At 42.1% G+C, this 15591-nt stretch overlaps 1 protein-coding gene across 3 annotated transcripts in view; it reads left to right on the forward strand.

Annotated features, from left to right (window-relative positions):
* The first annotated feature begins 2605 nt into the window (after positions 1 to 2605).
* Positions 2606 to 15591, forward strand: part of Mon2 (MON2 homolog, regulator of endosome-to-Golgi trafficking) — a 79689-nt gene continuing 66703 nt past the window's right edge. For 2 of the 3 annotated variants that reach the window (XM_021636512.2, XM_021636514.2), the window contains exons 1-2: positions 2606 to 2944; positions 11563 to 11626. In XM_021636512.2, coding sequence (XP_021492187.1) covers positions 2834 to 2944; positions 11563 to 11626 — 175 coding nt within the window. In that variant the 5' untranslated portion in view covers positions 2606 to 2833. Of the gene's footprint in view, positions 2945 to 11562; positions 11627 to 14285; positions 14303 to 15591 lie in introns of those variants that run through there. The other variant, XM_060371001.1, reaches the window with a different exon arrangement.

Genomic DNA, 15591 nt, shown 5'->3' on the forward strand with positions numbered 1-15591 from the left:
TGCCTAGGCAAGGTGGTGTCTGGAGGTTATATACAGAACTCGCAGTTCTATGTGCATAAGCCTGGTAGCAGCTGAAGAAGATTCCGGAATATCTAATGTCATGTAATACAGAAGGTCTGAATATTTTAAAGTTTTAGAAGCTTGTACTTTCATTTCTCAGCTATATTATAATGAGCAAACTCAAGTGTTGTCTATGGTGGAATACTTCTATTAATCTACTGTGTTCACTGGTGTTTGTCCATGTGGGATTATAAAGGGTAACACAGGTAGGGAGGTAGTAATTGATACCATTGCTGTGAATAAGATCACTGAGAAAATAAACTGAAAAAAGTGCAGAGAATAGAGTTCTGGGAAACGCCAGTGTTTAAGATATAGGTGAAAGAAAAAGAGCAGTAATGATGTTCAGACCCGAAGGGTTGAACAAACAGGAAATGACGTTGGGCAACATTTGCATTCTGCCCTTTGACTGAGACGGATATTTTGGGATGACGTAAGGCAGGTTTTTCTGTCATAGTTGTGTACTTGCTCATTGATAAATAGATGAAAGCTCAGGACTTGGTGACAGATCGTGGTTGCAGAGGCGCCATTTTCTCCAAGAAGTAACCTCCCACCAATGCTCATGCAAGCAGTCTTAAATTCAGTGACTCACATGCACACACTGCGCACGCTCAAGCACACGCACACATGCTTGCACACACAAACACAGGCATGCACACATATGCACACACCCACATTGGAGTTCTTCTTTCTTTTCAGATACTGAGGCTCTGATACACGAGTGAAGCAGCCAAGCCTCTCCCAAGTCGTCCGAAGGGCACAAAAGACCCCAGCTACTTTCCTGAGTTTCCTATTCCTATGCCATCTGCCCGCTCTCTCCTCTTGTTGATGCAAAGACACAGCTCCCAGCTGTAGCCAAATATGAATGACCCCAAACCAGAAACATAGATTCAGGTTGCCCCAAATACCATTATCCAACAAAGTAGCATTTTCATAAAGTTTTTATAGCAAAAAAAGCAAAAAAAAAAAAAAAAAAGTCATAAGTCAAGGTATTTAAAAAATGTATTAGTGCAGTGGTTCTCAGCCTTCCTAGTGCCGAGACCCTTTCATACAATTCCACATGTTGTGACCATTAGCCACAAAATTATTTTTGATGCTACGTCATAAGTGTAATTTTACTACTGTTATGAATTGTAATGAAAGTACCTGTTTTCTGGTGATCTTAGGCGACTCCTGTGAAAGGGTCGTTCGACCCGGGGTTTGAGAACTGCTACATTAGTGGCAACATCAGGTAGATTACAGCAAAACTATAAAGTTTCTGTTTATGGGCCTTAGGTACTGCCTGATAGTGATTGCCTTTGGGTCATTGGAAGTTAGAAATCTGATAGAACTTTCCAAAAAAGATTACAAGGATGTTAGATCAAACACAGAGGTGACAAAAATGGAGGTGACAAAAATGGCTACTTGGGGGCAAAAGATAACCAAGATAATTTGATTCTGGACCTGCGACATTCCAGTTCCCCATGAGCAATCGGTCAGCTTTAGTCAGCAATAGTCCTTAACACAGACACAGCTTCCTCCTCTTCCAGCTTCAATCCACACAAGCTGGCTTTGCTCATCAGAACCATAACCTCAAATTATTTACGCTTCCTGCTTACTTTGCAGCAGAGACATGGATGTCTTGGGTAAAATAGACCAACCTGGATCTTTGGGAAAGTAAAAAGCACACGTTCGCTTTTGCCTTATGTTTATTTGGCACTTCCGATCTAATGAATTGGTTCCTTATTTGAGCCTCCAGTGTCTGTTATGTGCCAGGCATCATTCTAGGAGGTGGAGACACACCAAGAAACAGAAGAGGGCGGAGGCGGGGAGAAGGGGAAGGTAGGGAGGAGTCCAACTTGGTGGAAACTGTCGGTGAGGAAAAACAATTGACAGAAAGCGTGGGGGTGGCGGTGGGGGATCAGGAGGAATCCAGTAACAGAAGTGGAAAATACGAGACTACTCGGCAGTTACATGAACCAAAGGCGGTTTGTACGACTCCACACGGGGACTGCCATTTCGATCCTCAGGCCGCGGAACACGGGAGCAAGATGCTGATTTGTGTTGTAGGTCGGGGAGCTCAGGGAGGCAGAAAAGTGAGGGGCAAGACAGGCTCGTTTTTAACAAGCTGACGTTTGCCGCAGAAGAGAGCGGAACACAGACACACGCAGGGAGGCTCCGAAGAGCATCCCCAGCTCTCTCCGGGTGACCGACCACGAAAAAAGAAGCAGGATGCGCCTGCGCAACTGTGCGGGCCACCTGCGTCGGCGACCGGGGGCGGGGTCCGCGCTGTCCAGCCGGAGCTCGGCGGGGCTTCCAGCTCGGCCCCGCCCCCCCAGCTGCTCGCACCCTGATTGGCCCGTGCGGGGGCGGGGCCCGGAGCCCGGAAGTGCGGCTGACGTGTCCGGGCCGCGCTCGGAATTGTGGGCGACTCGGCTAATGGCGTCGGCGAGTCTGGGCTCCCGGGGCGGGCATCGCTGAAGCTTCTGGCCAGCTCGGCCGGTGACGCCCGCCGCGGCCGGGCCCCGCGGCAGCGGGAGGGACCTGCCGGGGCGGTGGGCTCCCGGGCCGACGCCGGGGGAGCCTGGCGGGCGCGCAGCCGTCGGCGGTGCGGGGCTGCGCGGGGGAGCGCGGGCGAGCCTCGGGGGCGAAGCCCAGGCCCGGCCGTGCGCCCGCCGCGTCCCGGGCTCCGGCTGCGGGAGACTGAGCGGCCGCCGGCGCGCCGCCCTCCGCCCCAGGAGCTGACAGTGCCAGCGTGGTCGTGCCGTTCACCGATCGGCTAGGAACTGGGGGGACCATGTCCGGCACCAACAGCCCCGAGGCTGTGAAGAAGCTGCTGGAGAATATGCAGAGCGACTTGCGGGCCTTGTCCCTCGAATGCAAGAAGAAATTCCCACCTGTCAAGGAGGTATGCTTCAGACGGCGTCAGGGGAAACGTCACGAGCCCTCCCTGGCCCTGTGTGGACCCGTTCCTTGATTCCCCAGCCCTGTGCCAATTTTCATTCGGCCAGTAGCTTTAAGTCGGTGATCGTTCCACAAGTGCTGTTTGTAGATTCCTTTGAGAGTTCCAGGGAAATTTGCTTTTCTCCATTCTCGTTTCATGTTTATTTCGAAGTGAAGTTCCTGGAGTGAGCCAGTTCAGTGACTTGAGTCAGGTTTATTGCACCTAAAAATGAGTATCCAGTACCGTAGCGGAATCTGTACAGCACACGTACATCTATCTACCTACAGTATGTATGCCCCTCACTTGGAAACATTCCCTTCTTGGCTGTGTTTTTAACTCCAACTCCAGATCTAACTCCAGATCTCATTTAATAAACGAGAGCACCTAATTCACAGCAAATGGTCAAGGCCTACCGTCACTGTGTTAAACTGCAAGCAGTGCTGTAGTGGATGCGTTGCAAAAGCAAATGCACCTGAGAACAGTTTCTTGGGTCCATGAGTTTCGTTTGTTTGTTTGTTTTCAGCTGTAGAATGGGGTGAAAATGTGGTTTTATAGGATGAGAGTCCGGGTGTGGTGGCCAAACTTTTAGTCCCAGCACTCAGTGTGGTAAACGTACCTCTGTGAATTAGAGAGTGGACAGCCAGGGCTACATGAAAAGACCTGTCTCAAAACCCCAAAATAATGATGATGGTGATGGCGATGGCTCACAGGAAAAGTATCAGTAAAGGAGCTCAACTTAATGTATGCTAATAAAAATTGCCAGATACTGAATTGACAATTTTAATTCAGTCACTTTCAGTCTTAATTTCAATCGCCGACTTATTTCTCTTAGGATTCCATTTTTGTTGAAATATTTTAAAAACCGTGTCCTTTCACATTTTTAAAATAATGCAGTTCAGGGGACTGGAGAGATGGCTCAGCGGTTAAGAGTACTTGTTGCAGCCCAGCGTGGTGGCATACGCTCAGGCAGGGGGTCAATGTGAATTCGAGGCTATCCTGGTCTACAAAGGGAGTCCAGGACAGCCAAGGCTACAAAGGGAAACCCTGTGTTGAAAAAAAACACGGGGGGGGAGGGGGAGGAAGAGTACTTGTTGCTCTTCCAGAGGTCCCAGGTTAATTCCCAGCAACGGTGTGTTGGCACATAGCCATGTGTAACTCCAGTCAAGAGATCGGACCCTAAGGTGGTGCACAAACTTACATACAGGCAAAACACCCATACAAATAAAAATGAATAAGTCTAAAAAATTTTTTTAAATAATGTAGTTCAATGATATGTAAAGCTATTTACTTTTATTTCCTAGTTAATGTAGCTTAGTATACCTGCAATTTAATATACTATTTGCTATTAAAATTAGTAACTGAGTTCATATTTTTCCACCTAAAATTTTATTTATCCTTATTGTAAAAAGTTTTATAATTAGAGTTTAGACTTATAAGGAACCTTTAGGTTTTCTGTGAGTGCTTTGCTTCTCCTGTCTTCAGTGAATTACAATTTCTTTAATGGGCTACAACCCAGATGGAGGCCAGAGGTGTCACTTTGAGGAAGATACTGTGTTTTAATTCATGTAAGCACTAACTTGCTTTGGTTTTGATTTTCTTTGTTGTGTCTTGTATCACCTGTCTGTTGAAAGTTATATTTTTTTAAAGAATTAGGGTGTTTTACCAGGTATGTTGGGTCACACCTGTAATTAGATGACGCAGGAGGATGGGCATGAGTTTGAGGCCAACTTGGGGGCTGGAGAGTGAGATCCTGTTGAATCATTCCCATCTAGGTACACACATACACACACACACACACACACCACAGAGAGAGGTTATTTTTACTGTAAAAATGAATAGAAAACATTAAATCCTACTGTAATTTTAGCAATAATTTATAGATCTGTGGCTGTTCCCAGTTCTAGTAAATCATGAAAAGAGCTATGGCTCTTCTGTGCTTTGGGCCTCTGTGACCTAAGAGTTAACTTAAGAGTTTAGTTGCCCCTCTTTCAACAAGTAACTTACAAAGTTCTGGAACTCCCTGCATTCCTAATCCTGGCACATTCATTAAAGCTCATTAGTTTTAGTCTCTGACCAGCTAGCTACTCAGTCCTTGCTTCTAGCCGTTGCAGTAATGGCAAGAACCATTCTTGTGGTTGTCTCTAATATATGACCTTGTATATGGTGCATGCTCTAAAAGGATTTGCTGAGTGAAAGTTTCTTACTTTTGGCTGGACAGATGGCTCAGTGGTTAGGAGCTCCTAACCTCAGTGGTTAGTGCTCCTCAGAGGACCCAGCTTGAGTCCCAGCACCCACCCCATGGTGGCTCTAAACTCTCTGTGACCTGATTTCAAGGGAAGCCGATGCCCTCTGGCCTTTGGTGGCACCAGGCACTTGAGCTGCATACATTGTCAGGCCTGTGATGAACACCTTAACTTACAGAGCCATCTTGCAGGCGCTGTCTCTCTTTTTGATATCACAGAATCAATAAAGCACAAATTACAGACAGTGCTTCCCGGCTGTGTACTTTGAAGCTTTCTGTTAGTCATTGGCACCTTGGCAGAGATTCTTGCCTAAATCCGAGGTTCCTGGTGGCAGAGTTTTTGTTTAGTGTTAATTGGAGGCTGCTACAGACCTGCTGACAGAATGCCTTCTATTGCCACGGCAGGATTCTCTTTTATTCTTTTATTTGGGATCTGAGGCTAAGGTTCTTGGCTCTCTGGATAGATTCAGACCTCATTTTCAGGTCTTTCACAGTGAAGAATGGAGGCTGTATAATCTAGCTGTGCTTAGTTGTAAATTGTTTTAGTGCTGTGTTTTATAATGCACTGTTATTGTTTCCCCCACAATTGGTGTTCTTTCCCTCACAAGTATAATAGAATAAATTCATGAATAAGGATAAATAAATTTTATAATATATTGAAATGCATAAGAATAGAGACAAATACATAAGTGTTTGCACTGTATTGGTTACTTCATGGCACTGTGCTTTGATGGCATAGAAATAAAAGGCACTGGCTTGACTTAAATCATCTTGAGTCCTTTTTCTTTCTCCTGTGAGAGAGCTTACTTTTAACCAAGTACAATGTAGGTTGTGCTGCTAGTGAAAGTTTAGAGCAGCTTCTTAGTCTCTTAAGTATAAAACATGGCAAAAATAGAAACTACCTTTATTTTCAAGAAGTTAACTTGATTTAATAAAATATAACCTTTACAACAGTGTAAGAAACTTTGCATCTTTTAACATACTTCTTTAAATATTTTATAGCTAAGCACACCTAGAATGTAGCACTTACAAGGCTGAGGCAGGAGATCTCAAGCTGAGCTACATAACAAGACTGAGAAGAAAAAGAAGGCAGGTGTAGCATGGCCCACAGCACTTGGAATGCAGAGGCAGGCACGTCTCTGTATGAGGCCAGCCTGATTTATAGAGTTTTAGCCTGGCCTGGGCTGCGTATCAAGACACTGTCTTAAAGAAAAAAGAAAAAAAAAATCAGTACTTCATTTTATCCCCGAGGAGGTTCAGAGGGGCTGAGTCAGAGAGTAAAGCTGGAATGTGGAGGGACTGGGCGTGACTCCCCGAGCACTCAACTAGTCAGTCCTCTCTTCTCCCTACCATAGCAGTCTACAAATGGCTTGCTGTCCCCACCATCTGTCTGCTTACTGCCATTGACCATTCTTTTCCCTCCTTGAAGCTCTCTCGTTTTGATCTTTGTAGTACACTGTTTGTCTTCTCTCTCAGGAGTCCTGTTCTTCACTTGTACCCTGGTTTGCCCACGGAGTTTTTCTGATACTCTTCCCTGTATGCTGCCTGCTCCCCTTACTTTGGACCTTAGCATGATGCCAGTGGCTCTATCTGTGTCATCCACTCTAACAGAGCATCTCCCGCATAGCTCAGATAGAACTTCTTGCCACTGGACTCTGCTCTGCTAAAACAGTTCTCCATCCCTGTTCCTTTGTGTTGTTATTGGTCGTATGCTACTTTTGCTCATGCTGCTCCTATCAGCTTCCTGTAGTTTCTGGCTTTTCTTTTTTTTTTTCTTTCCCATTTTCCCATGTACTATCCTACCCCAGGTTTTAACGTTATGCCTGACTTTTGATGTATATCAATGACATAAGTAAATCATATTAGCACACTTAGCACTTAGAAACTCTTGGTTGCTACCATGTGATTATTAAATTTCTTAGGCTGGCATTCATACCTGCTTGATCCTTCTAATCTCTATGGCTTCCTCATCTTTACCCATTTCTTTATTTAGGCAGTGATCATGTGTTAGTCTTCAAAGTGTTCCTGCTTCCACCTTTCATGCTGCAGATTCTGAGGTTCCCTTTACTAGTTTGGAACTGGCTCCTTCTCTCTTCCACCCTGTCCCCATTTAGAATTCTGTCTTATAATAATTCCAACCCAAGTACTTGCCAACCCATTTATCGTGAACTAAAATCACAGGTAATTTTCTGATTTTGTTCCTCATTTGTTCATTCGTTTATCCATTCATGAGATAATTTTGAATACGTAAGTGTGTGCCAATTGCACGCTGGCTGTAGAGGAAAACCTCGTGCCTGGCACGTAGGCTCATTGTCTAGTGTGTGCGCCTCTGCTTTAAAACAAAAGCAAAGACAACAAGACAAAAAACAAGCAAACAACAGCAAAAAAACAACAAAAAACAAAACAAAAATCCTTTCTTTTAAGCTTACTGCATAAGCTATTTTCTTTAATTCTTGTATTTTATCTTCTGCTGTATTTTTGAGTTTTCTCCCTCTTTACTAAATAAATCTTAAAGGATCACTTATTGCATCTTATCTGTCTTTCTAGCCATTATAGCATAAAACTGTATCCCCAGGATTTGGTAACTAGATCCTTTATTGAAGTTTAAATGTTTAGAAAAGGATAGGGAAGAGAAAGACATGCTGTATCAATATTTTTAACCATCTTCATGCACCCTGCATTCTGGTCTTCCATTTTACTTATTAAAGAAATTTTATTTCTTAGAAACCATGAGTTTGGAATAAAATGTCGTATGTGGATTTTTGAACTATAGTTGTAGAATAGTTGAATGTTACAGGAGAATATTTTATTGGTTTCAATGTAGTAATTGTTTTGTGTGTATATTGCCCCATAAGGACATTCTGTATCTTTTCAGCACTCTCAAGTGTGCATTTGCCTCAGATCTTAACATTTCCTGACATGTAAGAAGTCTTCAGGGCATCCCCATGCCTCCTTTTTGTCTCATGAATACATTATGTTATCTAAGTTGAAAGTAAGTTAAATTTCACATTTTTTGTTTCATTTTCATTTCACTGCTGTGTTCTATGAATAATTTGGAATTTTGAAAGTTTTGTTTTAATTTTAGATTTTTTTCATGAGGTGCAAATGCATATTTGTTATAAGCGGAAGCATGCGTTTTCATGACAGGAAGCAACACGTAAAGCCACTTGTTTGGTTTGGTTTTGGTTTTGGTTTTTTCCAACAGTGTCATGTACACCAGGCCGGCCTGAAGCCGGTCTTGAACTCCTGAACCTTCTGCTTCCATCACCCACCTGTTAGGATAATAGACATGTGCCCCATGCCTCATTTATAAACATTAAGAAAAAATTAATCTGAGCTGGGTGCAGGGGCACATACCTGTAATCCCAGCTCTTGGGAGGCAAAGGCAGGCAGATCTATGTGAGTTAGAAGCCAGCCTGGTCTTCAAAGTGAGTCTAGAACAGCCAAGGCTACACAGTGAAACCCTGTCTCAAAAAAACAAAAACAAAACAAAACAAAAAACACAACAACAACAAAATTAATCTGTAGTAGTTGTATTGATGCGCATGTTCCTTCCTTCTGTAGCGTATGTTTTTGTTTTTTTTTTCCTTCCTTGGTAGGAGCCCTCTGGAATTGGACAAACTAATTCAATTCTACCTACTGAGTGATTTGACTAATCTCCACCTTGGGGCTGGAGAGATGGCTCACTGGTTAAGAGTACCTGTTGCTCTGGTAGAGAAGTCAGGTGTGCTTCCCAGCACCCACATTATGGTTCCTACCCATCCGTACGTAACTCCAGTTCCAGAGTCTCCGACACCCTCCTCTGACCTTTGCACGTGTTAAGCTTGTGCATGGTACACATATATACAGGTAGTCAGAACACTCCTGTACATTTAAAAAGAAATCCCACCTGTCCCTCTGCTTCATAATATAAAACTAGTGTGTGCCCTAGTTAAAGTGATAAGTAAAAAAGCTTCCACGCAGAATCCACTGAAAAAGACTCTGCTCTCTTCCCCAGGTGTCTCAGGACTTCTGAGGTGTTGAATAACTGTAGTTATTTTTGTTGCCCAGATTGGAGGCAGCTTGAGGTTGAGCTTACCATGCAACAGGCAAGAACCAAGAAGAGAGTGACAGAGAAATAAACTGTAAATCTAGTAGCCTTGTGAATCTGTGGGTCAGAGTCCGTGCAACACGCCTCTCTTTTAGAGTGAGTTTGCATTTTTATACTATGTTAACTCTTCATTTAGGAACCTTATTTATGTAGCTGCTTGTTTAAAGAGGGTGTGATAAGCATTAGTAGTGTAAGGCTTACAAGGAAACAGAGTGAGATAAATGGGTAAAGCATTCCCAGTGAAAGGGCTAGACAGTACTGAAGGTGAAAAGCCTCTTAATAATTGTCACACAAAGAACGTGTGTTGCTGATGATGCTGAAACAGTGCTCAGCTCAAAAGAACCCTCATCATAGCTCTGAAGGGGCCCCATGTTGGCAGTGCTTGAACCTCAGCACAGCATTGGCACAGAAAGTTTTGAGATTTGGGGTTTGTGTTTGTGAATGTGTAGATGTTGTAACTTTAAGAACTATAAAGAGTTTCATCTTTGACTGTTTCTTTTTCTTTGTTCGCTTGCTTGCTTATGTGCTTGTTTCCCCACTTCAGTGGTGGGGATTAAACTAGGCTTCTCATGTGATAGGATATGACTAAACTACCTCCGACCCAAACAGTGTATTCTTTACTGTATCTTACGTTTGTCAGTGCTTTGGTAGAGCTAGTAAATTCTCCTTTTAGATTTCCGTATGCTGCTAATTTCGAGAAACACTTCATTTGTCTGTTCATTCCTTCATTGGCAGGGTTTGTGTTGAACCTAAGTCCTATGAATGCTAGGCAGCACAATGGATGCAGGCGGACCATTGACAGTGGAGACACTGAATGAATGGAGGATATGATAGGTAGAGAAAGCAAATGTGAACTGAAGTATGGAAGTGAGCGGGACACACTAAGACACAGACTTTGTGAGATAAAAAAGAAAGCTAGCATGCATGGTCAGGGACAGATGAATGATGCTGGGGTTCAGAACTTAGCAAGGACGTGAGCAAGGTGAGACAGGGTTCCTGGGTAAGGGACAGGCAGTCCAAGGCAGAGCAAGGGGATGGTATCTTTTTTTTTCCCCTTGAATTTAAGTGTAAACACTAAGGTTGTTAAGTCTTGCTGTTTAGGATGTCCTAATTTCTGTTCTTTTGTTTTAAGCAAGTGTCTCACTTATAGCCTAACCTGGCTTAGAACTGGCGTCTGTTCTGCCCCAGTCTTCCAGCTTAGTGAGCGTAGAGTCACGCCACCACCAGTGGGAGATGCTTTCCTCATACCTCAAAGCCTTGTGGGTAGAGAGATGTCTCTGAAGGTCTTATTTTCTAAAGGAATTCTAGACTATGTAGGCTATGCAAGGGTTACTATGGCATGCAGTAAGACTACAGTTGGGGTCGGGGTCCTTGATATATGTGTTTTGCAAATAAACATGTTTAGTAAAAATTTCTAGCAACACAATGTTGTCAATGAGAATAATAATACAAGTACTTTCTTGGATAATAGTTTAGTGGTTAAAAAAATGGGGAATGATGAAGTAGGCTAATATCTAAGACAGCAAATTGTCTTTTGGTGATTCTTTGAATTTAGGGATAAATGTAGTGGTTTCCCCTCTTTTCGTGAGTGTGTGTGTGTGTGTGTGTGTGTGCGCACACACACACACACTCCGCATGCATGTGTATGTATGTGTGTATGTGTATGGCTAGTTCATTATGCATTCAGGACCTGATTTCAGATTGTAGCATGCATATAGAGCTCACAAGCTCTTGTAACTCCCCTCCAAGTGACCCAGTGCTCCCTCGACCTCTGTGGCTCCTCACACACACACACACACACACACACACACAAATAAAATCAATCTTTAAAGTATAGGAGGAAAAAATAGACTTGGCCCCTATTAGTGCATGACAGGAATTTCACTTGACTTGGGGCTTTGCAGTTTGAGGTGGAAAGAGGGCCTATGAGTGCGAAGGAAAGAATGTCGTTCTTCCCATTGGTTTTTTGTTTATTGTCTTACTTTCTGAATATACAAATCTGTACAGTGCTCAGGCATCCCAGGTATGGTGTAAGGCAAAGGAAGGTATCAAGCACGCTGCAATCTACATGCTGTGTAGTCCAGATGATCGCATTTGTTACGTTTCATGCCTGTGCCACCACTGGAATCCGAGTGTTTTAAAAATAAAGACGATAGTGACTGTTGGTACTTTTAGTTTTGTGTTTGTTTTCTTACACTCAAATTCATGTTTATAGTGAGTTTAATTTTCTAATTATTTTTGTTCCTACAGGCTGCTGAATCGGGAATAATAAAAGTTAAAACAATAGCTGCAAGAAACACCGAAATTTTGGCAGGTAACTTTTTTGCATATAAATTCAATAATTAGTGAAAATTTTAATAATAGTTAAACAGACCCTTAAAAGAGAGACATCAGTTTTTTGGAACATCTTCTTCCCACACCCTAATGTGTTATTCATGGTCTAGAACATGTGACTATTCCTAAATTGTGGACTGATTGTATTTCCCAGAGGTGAAAGTTATAAAATTCCTCGAGATGAGAGGCCTTAACACTACCAGTTCCTTAAGAGTCAAGGATTCTCTGACTCATCTTTGCTTTCTCCTCCACCTCCACTGCTCAGATGACACACTTCACTCATGCGAGCCTTCACTTTCTATTTTTGTGCTGTATTGATTCACAAGCTGGTTCTTAACACCTACTTAGCGTAATTAGACAGTTTATAAAGTAATGCTGTGTGTATAAGTAGTGACATACAGCTTGAATTCTGGAACCAGGGCCATGATCATGAGATAAAAAAACAAGAAAGCAGAGGGGTTTGTTTGTCCTGTGTTTTCAAACCTTTATTGGGCAGAGTGTTGAGGAGGGATTTTCCAGGGCTACTTTTTAACGTGGCTTTTCTTCTGCATCTGCTCTTTTGTCTTCTTTGCCCCTCTGTCCTTGCACAGTAATGAGCATGGATGAGGTGGGGCCTCAAAGTCTTACAGGACAACATTATTGTCTAAGTTCTTGGTTTAGCAGATTAAGACCCAGATTAAGGCGCCTACTTAAGCAGCAGGATCAGATGGAACTTGGGGGCATTAACAGTGTGCCACCATGGTGTTCAGGGCCTCCACATTGGCTACCCCTCCCCCGTGCTGTCTACTCAACCACGGTGTACTTCCGATGCCTGCTGTATTCCAGTCCATCAGCCGTTCATCTCAGAGAGTGCAGGAGAAAGGCAGTCTTGCTGCACTGTTTAAACATTACAGACTGTAACATAAAACTCAAGATTTAAAAAATGAAGAATTTCTAATTTAAAGATGTCATCCCATTACAAAATGAAATAAAGACCTTGGGCAGGAGTGGATCTCCTTTAGGCTTTTGACTGGAAATTTGCCATTAACATTAGTTTTCCTAAGTTGTGTATTTTTTCCCATAGCTTCTTCCTTGTCATTCAACAGTTTATCAAAAACACTGTAGTTTTCTGACACTTTTCACAGCAGGGAATAATTCTTTCTCTCTCTCCCTCTCTCCCTCTGTCTCTCTCTGTCTCTCTCTCTCTCTCTCTCTCTGTGTGTGTGTGTGTGTGTGTGTGTGTGTGTGTATGTGTGTGTAGGATAATAGCAAAGGTATGTGTTTGGGACTGGAAGAGTGGACAAGCAGGTTTGGGGAGGTGCATGTTGGGTGGGCTAGCTGCATAGCCTCTGTGAGGAAGTACATGTTTAAAGGTAATTGATGACCTGGACTTTTACAGTTGGTGACTTATTTTATGTATATGAGTGTTCTAATCTACATTTACACCTGCCAGAAGATGGAATTCGTTCACATTACAGATGGTTGTGAGCCACCATGTGGTTGCTGGGAATTGAACTCAGGACCTTTGGAAGAGCAGACGGTGCTCTTAACTGCTGAGCCATCTCTCCAGCCCCAGTTGGTGACTTATTACAGTTGAATCACATTATTGTTGTAAAATATTTACTTTTGTTGATATTATAATAACAAATCCTTAATTATTCTTCAATAGTTGTTTTCATTGGTCTTATAGTTGGTAGAAGATCTTCAAAGAATCACTATGCATTCTAGTGTTCTATATAGAATGAAATATCTAATTAATTAAGCTTAAGGAAGAATAAAAATTTTAGAATTGTTGAGACTAAGTTTTGTTGAGGCTAAGTTTTGGTAAAGGTGCTTGCCCCACGCCTGAGGACTTCGGTTCAATTCTTGAGACCTATGGTGAAAGGAAAGATCAGCTATTGCTAGTTATTTTTGACTTCTACATGAACGCTGTGTCACAGGTACACCCCTCCAGATGCAGAATTATAAATAAATAAAAATAAATGCAATACAATTTTAAAAAATAACAAGTTTTAACATGTTGCTGGATTATTGATTTCATTGTAATATTGGTAGCCATATTTCACATCACAGATCATTTTACTTTAATGTCCATACTTTCCAGCACCATTTATTTAAGGAGATAGGTTAGCATTTAAACTTGTCCTTGGCATTTTTAAATGATGTTTTTATAGCAGTTGATGCCAAAGATACAGATCTCACTGATGTCATTTTAAAATGAGAGGCTCTTACAAGAGCTTACATTGGTCAGGACATAGTTTCCATTATCTAATTCAGAGTACAGCTAAGTCTGAGAACATTTTTGACATTTGTATTCCCTGGGAAGTTTTTATTTCTCTATAAACCCTGAGATTATGGGCTACCAATTTTGTTCTATAACAAAGGTCAAAGATCCCAAGTAATTGAGGACATTCTAGTGAGCCAGCATGTTGAATTCTTATGTCTCTGTATGCTCAGAAACTGTGAAGCTTTATGCTGACAGCTAATCTTTGCTTCACATCATCAAGTTGGCACCATTTCCAGTCAGCTGTAGTTTCTTAGCTTTGAGGGAAGATGATTCACTTTGGAAGACCAGTCTTTGCCTTCCATCCCTTTCTATGCATCCTCTTTTAATGCTTCCTTCTCTTTGTTTTCACTGCTGTCATGAATGCTGACATGAGTGGAAATGCTATGCCAGGTAATGTCAGCACCGATCAGACGAAGAGATCTCTTGTCCTCCTTTCTTAGAGCACTGAGAGTGAGAGAGAACAATGTAAAGTTTTTCAGTTATAAACCAAATGTCTTGTTCTTACAAGTACTTGCCTGCTATATTTATTATAGGCTTATGTAAGCTAGTAGAAATTGAGAAGGCATGCGTAACATAAAAATTATATATTCTGCTTTTTAATATGTATTCTTAGCAGGGAAATCCATGAGGCTGTAATATCTTTAAAAGTTATATACTTAACTCCTACTGCAAACCCTAATGATTACATCTACCTGGCTGCTTTCAATACTGTCAGTATACATGTAAAAACTTAATTGTTATCTGTGATTTGTGTTATTTTCTCATAGTTCTTATCTTTTCCTATTTACATAGTCTTAATAACTAAATGGTCTCTAACTTAGCAACGAACAAATATACTTCAGAAATTTTTTTCTGACAAAAAAGCACAATTTACTTGTTTGTTTTAGTGTAGTTTTATCAATATATGTATTTGGAATATCTTAAATTACTTTTTTTAAAAATTTTATGTGTATGAGTGGTTTACTTCTATCTATGTATATGTACTACATGTGTGCCTGATGCCTAAGAAGGCCAGGAGTAGGCATTGGATTCCCTGGAACTAGAGTTACAGGCAGTTCTGAGCCTCCATTTGGGTAGTGGGAACTGAAATAGGGTCCTAACTGCTGAGCCATCTCTTCAGTCTTATCCTGTTTAACATCTATAGAACAGATCATGCAGCATAGTCCTAAAACGTAAATAATTGCATTAGAGTCACAGAAGAAAGAAAGATGGCTGCGGTGCCATCTTTCACTTGCTGGTGTCATTCATCTGTTTACTCGCCTGCTCCCTCACTTCTTCCTTTGCCAGAAACTTTCCCTTCTAAGATGATGTACTATCTAAAATTAGAGGCAGCATCTTGCTCTTTCTTAAAGTGCCATTATCGTATTACATGGGAACACTAAGTCCTTCCTTAATGTTGGCTGCAAATTGTATCATGTAACCAGCCTAATGTTATTTGGGTGTACACTTGGAGTGTTGTCTGATTATGAAATCTGAAAAGGGACTACAGGCACTCTCCCTGGCCCCATTGTCTGCTGTCAGTCATGGTTGCCTTCAGACTTCTTGTGATACCCAACATTGTCAAATTAGGCTCATGTGTCACTAGTCAAACTGATAAGTCATAATTGAGAGTAACTGGAAGAAATGCAGAGCTGTTGGCAGCAAGGTGTGGAGAAGATTTGGGGGCTAGGTCATGATGC

The sequence above is a fragment of the Meriones unguiculatus genome, chromosome 17, assembly GCF_030254825.1.
Source record: "Meriones unguiculatus strain TT.TT164.6M chromosome 17, Bangor_MerUng_6.1, whole genome shotgun sequence".
Taxonomy (NCBI): domain Eukaryota; kingdom Metazoa; phylum Chordata; class Mammalia; order Rodentia; family Muridae; genus Meriones; species Meriones unguiculatus.